At 37.4% G+C, this 9,951-nt stretch overlaps 2 protein-coding genes across 2 annotated transcripts; one reads left to right on the top strand and one right to left on the bottom strand.

Annotated features, from left to right (window-relative positions):
* Positions 1–1,545: 1,545 nt before the first annotated feature.
* LOC131023179 (ADP-ribosylation factor GTPase-activating protein AGD12-like) lies at positions 1,546–4,591 on the bottom strand. Its single transcript, XM_057952725.1, has 6 exons — positions 4,580–4,591; positions 4,295–4,383; positions 2,676–2,940; positions 2,362–2,466; positions 2,118–2,213; positions 1,546–1,821 (listed from the first exon to the last, which is right to left on the bottom strand). The coding sequence occupies exons 1-6, from the start codon at positions 4,589–4,591 to the stop codon at positions 1,546–1,548; spliced, it is 843 nt and encodes a 280-aa protein (XP_057808708.1).
* Positions 4,592–6,210: 1,619 nt separating this feature from the next.
* On the top strand, positions 6,211–6,930 carry LOC131023180 (uncharacterized). Its single transcript, XM_057952726.1, has 2 exons — positions 6,211–6,360; positions 6,451–6,930. The coding sequence occupies exons 1-2, from the start codon at positions 6,211–6,213 to the stop codon at positions 6,928–6,930; spliced, it is 630 nt and encodes a 209-aa protein (XP_057808709.1).
* The last annotated feature ends 3,021 nt before the right edge of the window (positions 6,931–9,951 follow it).

The following is a 9,951-nucleotide window of genomic DNA, read 5'->3' on the forward strand; positions in this document are numbered from 1 at the left end:
TGTTATGTATTATAATTTATCCGTTATCTATTCCATAATATATATTTTTTCATATTATAGTTAACAGTTTTTTATACTTTTTATAACGGTTTAAACCGTTATCTTTGTAAGAAAAAGATAACGGTTTTAGACCGTTATGTATTAGAATTAATCTGTTATGTATTATATAATATTTCTTTTTTCTCATAACATAGTTAACAGTTTTTTATACTTTTTATAACGGTTTAAACCGTTATCTTTGTAAGATATAGATAACGGTTTTTTGTACCTTTTACAACGATTTTAACCATTATCTTTAATATTTAATATTTTTTTCTCAATTTTTATATTATTTATATCAAGAAATAAATAAATAACTTTAAAACAACAAAATGATAAAATCAACAATAACAATATTATATATTATCTAAAATATTCGTACATTATCATCCGAATGAACCAAGTATCAAGTATCTAAGATCATTACATATTTCGATTCACTTCCTGGCTTATCCACTCCGACAAAGTCCTCATCGACCTCTCAAAGGCTTCCTTCGCGCTCATCTCCATCTTGATCTTCCTCCCTTTTTGAAAGTAACATCTCCATCTTGATCTTCCTCCCTTGATAAAAACTCATGCGTGCACACAAAGGCTCAGCTGGAATACATCAAACTACAAGTCCAACACTGATGCACACTAATTTATTTGCTCAAGAATTTTCCTTCCAAAGCTCAGTTCAAGTAAAGGCATCTATTTTTCAAAATTATCCATCTCCACATAAGTGTAAATGGTGACTAATGCTGATAATAATACTCAAGAATTTCCTGCATATTAAGATATCTCAAATTACCATCTTTCAATTACTTCTCAGTACTGTAATAATACTCAAGAATCAAGATTATGCCTAAACGGTGACTAATAACATACCAATGTCCTTATACAGAGAACTACTTTTGTTACGTAAGGCTGAAAAATTCAGCATATGGAACAGAACCAACCCGGTGGCTAACGTGAAATTCAAAAGAAAGAATTGGAAAATCAGATATCTGCAAACATTTAATCTTTTACCTTATAATACCTTGCAGACATATTAAACCTTCCAATATCCAGAAAGATATTTACAGATTCCTCCAGGCATGAAATTGACTCTGCAAACCATGAAACTAACGTCGGAGCAATTCAAACTGGAAAATGAAACAAGACGAGAATATATGATCCAAATAACTATTTATCATGAGTATCAGGAAATATCAACCACAAAATCATATATGATTAAACATAGAGAATTACACAGCCAAACAAAAAGTAACCACACCTTGTATATTGCTAAAGTATCTTAACATTCAAACTTGATCAATATGAGTAGGTACTATACGTTTCTGTGATATTGGATATGGTCTTAATGGCCTGAAAAGGACAGAGAAATAAACCAGATAAAAAAATTAAACATTAAGTTTGTAGCTGGGACAAGCATTGTTTTATTTTTGGGGTTAGAGGTAATTAAAATGATAACTAGAAAAATGACAATAATGAGGTTGGGGGAATACATATACAAATGAAGAAAGTTCAAAGAAGAACCCACTCTAGTTCAAGTTCTACTTCACCAGATTCTACATTTTGGAGCCTGAGCCACAGATCCTGCCTCACCTTACCAGCAACAATGTTGACAGGGCTATCCTCTATGAGTGCGTTGTCGTATGATTTCAGCCACTTCCCGATCTGCATGTCCGCAAACTTTCTAGCGTCTCCGTATGCCAATGCTGAGGTTATCATCGGCTGAATGTCTATGTCCGCCTCTCCCATTATGTCATCAGCAGAGAACGTATCGTGATCATAAACTTGCTGTCACATTCATTGTGCATCTACTTAGCTTTATACACTAGAAACAACCAAATTGGCTGTTGGATTCATCACCAGAGAATACATGTGTTGATCATAAGATATCATGGTCTATGAAAGTAAAAAAGAACCAAAATGCCAATAGGGAAGAAATTATGCTATCATTTTATCATCAACAAAGAAGATACAGTAATAATCATAAACTCTGCTCTCTCTCTCTCTCTCAAATTAGCGTTTGTAGATGTTCAGTGGAGTGTCAAATATGGAGTTATAACGATGAAAATGAGCACGGGGATTACCAGTTTTACTTGGCTGTAATCGTGTGGAATAGAAAGCGTAAGCTCCTCATTCCATACCGGATTCAAATAGCTATTCACCACGCTCGTTTGCACTTTCTAGGAGGATCAGAAACAACCAACATCACAAAAAGATACTGCTAGCATGATAGTTAGGCCACTCAGTTGAGTTCAGCAGTTGCACAATACTCAAAGCCTAGGCTCGCTCCGAAATAATGCAGAACAAAGAACGAAAAGAGATACTAACCTGCTGCCCGAGAGTCAACACAATATATGGATCGCTTGATAGCATATCCCGAACAGCTAAGTTGGAGCCTTTAAGTACTTTAACCTTCATTGTTCCTATATATTCCTGCTTGTATCACCATATTTGCAATTACCTTAATGCTAAGATACTCCACTGGAATTCAAAGTTAACATATCCATCTTGATACTCAGTTTTATCTTAGCTTAATATCTACTTCAACAATAACAGCTTCGCCTTGTAAAGCACAACCATAGGAAACATATCATATAGATGTAGACGCCCAAAATTTCAAACCTATAAGTGTGGAAACATACTGAGTTTTCTGATGAATTCGAACTTCGTAGGCTGTTAACAATCTTTCGGGATAAACTTGCTTGTAAAGACTGTTTTGCAGAACCTGATTGAATACGCAGGCTAGGCTTCAAAAATGCTTGCTGCTCGTATTTAGACCTACAAAGATCACATAAAGAATAGAAATCAGTAATACTGCAGCTGCTGATTTTTAGCTGCAGTGGATGGGATAGGAAACTTAGCTTCGAAAGGGGAGAATTGCGGCTACCCTTAACCGAGCAGTGGTGTCTATATTTGATTGTTTATTCATAGATATCACTTTTCTTCTTTCAAAGGGTTCTTCCATGTTGATGCAGGAAACCCCAAATCTGTCAGCTATATGCACTGCTCTACAGCTCAATTTCACACAATCAACAACCAACAAACAATAAAGAGAAACAATCATAAATTAAATGAGGAATTGGAAAAAATAGGGTTTACGAGCTGACGCGCGCGAAGAGCAGATAGGGATTTGCGAGCTAAAATGGGGTTTATCGCGGCGCCTAGGGTTAAAAGGGGCGGCGAGAAGACGGCCGGCGTGGCAACGGCGAGTCGACACGGTCGGTGGCAGGCGACGCGGGTTCGAGATGGAGAGATATCTCCGCAGCTGCTGCTACGGGTAAACAAACAGAGGACGACGAGATGGGGGGCGCAGTGAGTGCCGGGCGGCGCTGGTCGTGGCGGCGAGTCGCGACGGCGGTGGCAGGGCACGGCGATGGTGAAGAGAGAAAGAGGCCAGGTCCGATTTGGGGGAAATTTTGAGGTGTTAGCGTGAAAATTGAGCGGGAGCAATGAATAAGGATTTTAGGCGTTGAAGAAATGAAGTCAAATCTTTTTCTTTCTTTTTTTTTCTTTTTTTTTCTTTTGTTTCACTTTTATTATTTAATTTTTGGTATTTAGGTTTCTAATAATGTATTTAGATTTTATTATTTTTCAAAGTCTATAACTAGAAATAAATTCAGATTTTAGGATAAACACTTAATTTGTTATTTTTTAATATAATATAATATAATATTAATATTATTTTAAAAAAATTAATAAAAAAATTATACATAATAGTTTTTAGAGACGCTCATACATAACGGTTCAAAAACCGTTGTAAATGACTCTTATACATAACGGTTCTTTAGCGTTATAAATAACTGTTATAAAAGATGGTCATAGATAACGGTGGCGTAACGGTTTTGTAATACCGTTATGTATGCAACTAATAGATAACGCAAAAACATAACGCATTTGTTCAAACCGTTATCTATGCATTTAGACAACAGTACATAGATAACGGATTTTCGAAAAACTGTTATCTATTCCTAAAAGTGCGCTCATACATAACGGTTTTTGAAAAAAACCGTTATCTATGTACTGTTATGTATGTAAACTTTTGTAGTAGTGTAAAATCCGAAAGTAAGAAATTTCGATCATTTTAAAAACATTTTCAAAAAAGATAAAGTATTAAATAAAATACTCCAAACCAAAACGTGAATTATGACTACGAAACCATAACATAGACACAACATAACGATATTATAATGTACTAAGTCAAACGTGGTCTGGAAGACAGTTTGAATATCCAAAACTATTGCTAAACAAAAGTATTTGATACTGTACAAGTTCAAAAGAAGATAATTTCTTTTGATTCAAAAAGATTCGACACGCCCATTCGACTGTCCACGCGTCACCAACATCAGTTACCTGGAAATATTAAATAAGGGATAAGCATACAAAGTATACTTAGTGTGGTATATCATGCAATAATTGTCCAAGATAATAACACAGTAACACATACGGTCACTTCATATATATCCTCAATATTCGCACTGTGGCAATCCAAGGACTATGAAGTCCTGGACCCTATTTACGGGCCCCTCGCGACATCCTCAAAATAAACCTCGAATCGCATTGTGGCAATCCAAGGACTATGAAGTCCTGGACCCTATTTACGGGCCCCTAGCGATAACCTCAAAATATACATCATAACACATATGGTAAACACATATTATTAAAATGGACAATAAATAACCACGGCATGTATTTAAATAAATCCCACACCTGAAACTTGAACTTCAATTTGAATGTTATCTTGAATAATTCAATCAAAAATCATGTCCTAGTCGCGTCGCACTTAGTCAGATAAATTCAAATATAAATATAAAAGGGCCTAAAATGTACTTGAAACTAATTATATATTTAGAAATATATCCTCTTTAAAATCTTTATAGAAAACATCGATTTAATTAATAATAATAGAAGATCTTTATCGTCGAAATCAACTAAACTTTCAATTAGAATCAAATCAAATTTTAATTAGTAAAGCTTGACCAAATTATAATCTGACTCGAATTCAATAAATAGTGAAAGCTCAATTGAAATAAAGAAAACTTAGCCTAAAAAAAAATACTCCCTCCGTCTATGAAAAAGAGTCTCATTTGGGGTTCGGCACGGGTTTTAAGAAAGTTGTTAAAGTAGGTGTAAGTGGAGAGAGAAGTAAATTTATAGGAGTAGTGCTAATATGACTTTTAAAGTTCTTTAATCCTCAATTAACTTTTGATGGCAATAATTTAACTTTAATTAAAAACTTGAATTAATTATAGAAATTAATTCATTTTAAATTGATTACTGAAATTAATTTAACTTTAAGAATTCATTTTAATTTGTTTACTGGAATCGCAACAAATGGGCAGCAAATGGAACGAAATACACATTGGCTGAACAAAACTAAAAGGGCACAGATTCCAAAGTTAACAGTTTCATTTCCCTCTAAAATTTCAGATTCATTTCACAAAAGTTGGAGCCAAATTCGAAAGTTGTTTTCCCCCACTAACATCTATAAATACAAGAGCATTTGAGGCTGCTCCATTTACAACAAAAACTGAAACCTAAACTAAACAAACACAATGGCAGACAAATGAAAAAAGGCCAACTTGACAGAATTTGAAAGAAACAACATTGAACAAATGGCTTCTCCAAAACAGCAAGGACTTCAAGCTTCGGTATGACGCGAAGAAAGAGGCAACAACAATGTTCAACATCGATGTGAGGACGGTTTGACGACTGTGGACAGCAGCACGCGCACAAAAATTGATGGGAAGACCTGTACAACTCGTTTCAATGAAGAAGGGATCAACACACAACGATAAAAGGTAATCGACATAGAAAAAGTAAAGCAACTATCCGTTTTAGAGAGATCAACTAAAAGGAAAATGGCAAACAAGCTTGAAGTTAGTAAAAGCTTGCTTGGTGTGTGGATAAAGGAGAAAAAGATTAGAGCACATACCAATGCAATTAAACCTCTTCTAACACAGCAAAATTGATTAAGTAGACTCACTTGGATCCTTAGTCAATTAAGTGCAATTAGTGCAAATGGAAGAATCAAATTTCAGCCTATGTATAACACAATACACAGATGAAAAATGGTTTTATTTAACCAAAACATCGGATAGGTACTACCTGCTGCCAGTTATTGAGAAAATCATGTTCATTTGTGTGGTTTCAAGGCCACAATATGACAATGAAGGTAAAATGATTTTTGATGGTAAGTTTGGGATATTCCCATTCACTACGGTGGAGCCGGCGGTTAGGAACAGCAAAAACAGATTGAGAGGCACGTTGGAAACAAAGCCGATCCAAGCAATCACAAAGGAAGTGAGCAAAGATGTTTTCATCAACCAAGTGAGTTTTTAAACTATGCTTTTAATTATCAGAATGCATTACATGCTTCATCATTTAGCATATTCTTATACTTACCACTTAATGTTTCAGATTATTCCAACAATTAAGGCCAAGTGGCCTCGTGGTGCAAGTAGGCATATAATTATACAACAAGACAATGCGAAGCACCACATTAAGGGTTCAGACCCTGACTTTGTAGCTGCTCCCACATCAGATGGATTTAATATCCAACTTATATGCCAATCGTCGAACTCGCCAGATACAAATGTGAATGATCTAGGGTTTTTCAGAGCAATTCAGTCCCTACAAGATGACAAGTTGGCTAATTGTGTAGATGATTTGCTCAAGAACGTGAAAGATGCATTTGAAGAGCTTGAGCCACATAAGTTAAACAACGTTTTCCTCACACTACAGGGTTGCTACCGTGAAATCATAAAATGCAGGGGCAACAACAACTACAAGATTCCACATATCAATAAGGAAGGACTCTCAAGACTTGGAGTTCTCCCAAAATGTTTGGAGGTGGAAGAACAGCTTGTAAGAGACTGTTTGGAAGAGTTAAGACAATAGCAAACTGAACAAGGCACAATCTACAACCTTGATCAACTAGTCGACGGACTACAGCAGGTTGTTTTGATGGATTAGCAAGTAATGTTGACAATTTTTTGTACTAGAATGTTTACAAACTCAAACTCTGCATTATATGTTTGTAATGTCTCAGCTTTTGAAAATATGATTTTTTTGCATCATTGACATTAATTCAGCCCTGAATTCAACCTCCAAAACTAGGAAATTCATAGTGGTGGCTAGAATTACAGGAGCTGCACCCTCAGACACTATGAAATTATTGTCATCACAGGGTAATTTATTTCAGCCAACATAAACCAACATAACAAACAGAGGGGAACCTCCTAAACTAGGGAAAACCTAGTGGTGGCTACAACCTCCTAATGCTTCATCATTTAGATTATTTTCAGCCAATTAATTTAGTAAAATAGGGCAGGCAAGGCATCAAAAGCAAACCAACAACAAGAAATAATGAATGCAAGGCATCACCAGCCACCAAACACCACCAAATAGGGAATCAGAGGCATCACCAGCCATCAAACACCAACAAACACCAACAAATGAGGCATGCAAGGCATCACCAGCCACCACCAACCCAAAAGCAAATTAGGAACAGAATCACCTGATTAGATTAGATCTAAGGCCGCCGGTAGTACCGAGAAAGCAATCGAAGGTACCAAATCCTTCTCTCATCGCTCCAGCCCCTCCAATTATCAAAAAGTTTTGGCTCCACCGCATCAAAGGCTCGGCCTTCTTCATCCTGGATGAAGCCATCCACGGCCCGATCTTGGGGTGTTTCCGGCACCACCGCATCAAAGGGTCGGCCTTCTTCATCTTGGATGAAGCCATCGATGGGCAGATCTTGGATTGTTTTCGGCACCACCGTATCAAAGTGTCGGCCTTCTTCATCCTGGATGAAGCCATCGACGGGCAGATCTTGGAGTGTTTTCGGCACCACCGTATCAAAGTGCCAGCCTTCTTCATCCTGGATGAAGCCATCGACGGGCAGATCTTGGGGTGGCTCCGACGCCTCCATCAAGACCATTTCCGGCACCACAGTGTCCGGCTCCAAAGCCCAAGATGGAAAGGACAAATCGGGTGATTCTTCGGTAGAATCACCGGTGGTTCCGAGATCCATCAGAGATAGTAACAGATCCGGTGATTCTATTCTTCGGTAGAATCACCGGCTGAATAGAGAGAAGTGATAATCTGTTCTTGAACCATCAATCAGGGGTGGGGCGATGAGAAATCGAAGGCCGAAGGGGAAATCGGCGAGGAAACAACAAATCGAGTGAGGCCGAAGGAGAAATCGGCGAGGAAACAACAAATCGGCGAGAAAAGACTTCGGATTTTCAGGGAGGGAAATGATGCGGCGCTGATGAACTTTCATTCAGGGGTCAATTAATATTGGGGGGTTAGTTTAAATTTGACACATTTTCAAAGGTTAATTAAGAGTGTTTAGCTAGGTATGACTTTTTAATTAAAGGAGTGTAAATTAGATTTGTGGTGGGCCCAACAATGGCAATAAAAATGAATTATGATGCAAAATAAGGGTAAATTTGTCAAAAAAGTGAAACAAGACTCTTTTTCATGGACAAAAAAAGAGGGGAATCATGACTCTTTTTCGTGGATGGAGGGAGTATAAAATTTCAGCCCATCAAAAGAATTAAAAACTTAGGCCCAAATCATTAATCTATTGAGTATATTTAAACTAAAAATCAAGGGCCCACTCCCTTCTCTTAGTACACGCATAACACCCCTCCATCAATTTCCCTTCCCCTTTCTCCCTCAACCTCTCGCCCTCCCCCTCTCTACACGCATACACATACAAAACACACACAAGACACACACCAGGCTCCCTCTCTCACAGTTCCTGCCGCCGCCGCCGGACAGCAGCGCGCCCGACGGAGGCCGGCACCTCCTTTCTCCCCTCAATCTCTCACTCTCTATCGATCAGACGCCATCGGCGAGGAGCGCCGATGCCGCCTCCTCCTCTGCTCCGGCATCCGGATGCCAGCCGCCTCGTCTCTAGTTTCTCTCTTTTTCTCCCCCTTTCGGTCGACAACAGCGACAGTAGTGGCGCCGCCCGTGGCTCGGCCACCGCCCAGCCGCCATCTACCCAAAGGCCCCATCTCCCTCTATTTCTTTTATGTGAAAATCCTACTCTCTCCGTCCCCAAAATAAGTTCCTCTTTGGGGACGGCACGGGTTTTAAAAAAAAGTGGTAAAGTGTATTGATAGTGGAGAAAAATATGTTATAATTAGTATTGGGAGTGGTGAAAAGGTGAAAAAGTGTTATAATTAGTATTGGGAGTTGTGAAAAAGTAAAAAGTAAGAATAAATAAAGTATTATTAGTGGTGAGGTAGTTGTCCAAAAATGGAAAGAAAGAAACAGGAACTTATTTGGGGGACGTCCCAAAAAGGAAAAAGATGAACTTATTTCATGGACGGATGGAGTATTTTATTTCTAATGCTTTGTGCAAAAGATAAAAGCTTGTTCAATTGATTTCTTATGAAGGAATTTAAATTTATGAAACCTTGATTATGAATGCATATATGTGAGCTCTTTTAGTCTACTTGTGGTGTCTGTAGAAAGTAAATGAAAGAAAGAAGGTAAAAGATTAGTTGTTGTATTGAAATAAAGCTGTAAAGGTTTTACAGGATTGAATGTATTACTATATGGAAATTCTAGAGAGTAAGGAACAGAAGACATTGAGTTTGCTGCGAATGAATTTGGGTTTGTTGAGCTTGGCAAAATTTTCAGGAAAATGAAATGAAGGAATGAAGCAGGTTGATGGTAATTAAAATAGTATGATGAATTGTGGAGTGGCACGTGGCTAAGCAGATTAGGTGGCTTGAGCTGATAACCACACGTAAATTCTCTTTTTTTAACAAACATTGGAGTCAATGTAATCTGCTTTAAAAATATATGGGCTTGTGAAGAAAATAATAATTGGGCTTCCAATCAAGGATGATTAAATGGGCTTCCAAAATAATAAAATCTTAACCCATTAACAAAAGAAAA

Source organism: Salvia miltiorrhiza, chromosome 4 (genome assembly GCF_028751815.1).
Source record: "Salvia miltiorrhiza cultivar Shanhuang (shh) chromosome 4, IMPLAD_Smil_shh, whole genome shotgun sequence".
Classification (NCBI taxonomy): Eukaryota; Viridiplantae; Streptophyta; class Magnoliopsida; order Lamiales; family Lamiaceae; genus Salvia; species Salvia miltiorrhiza.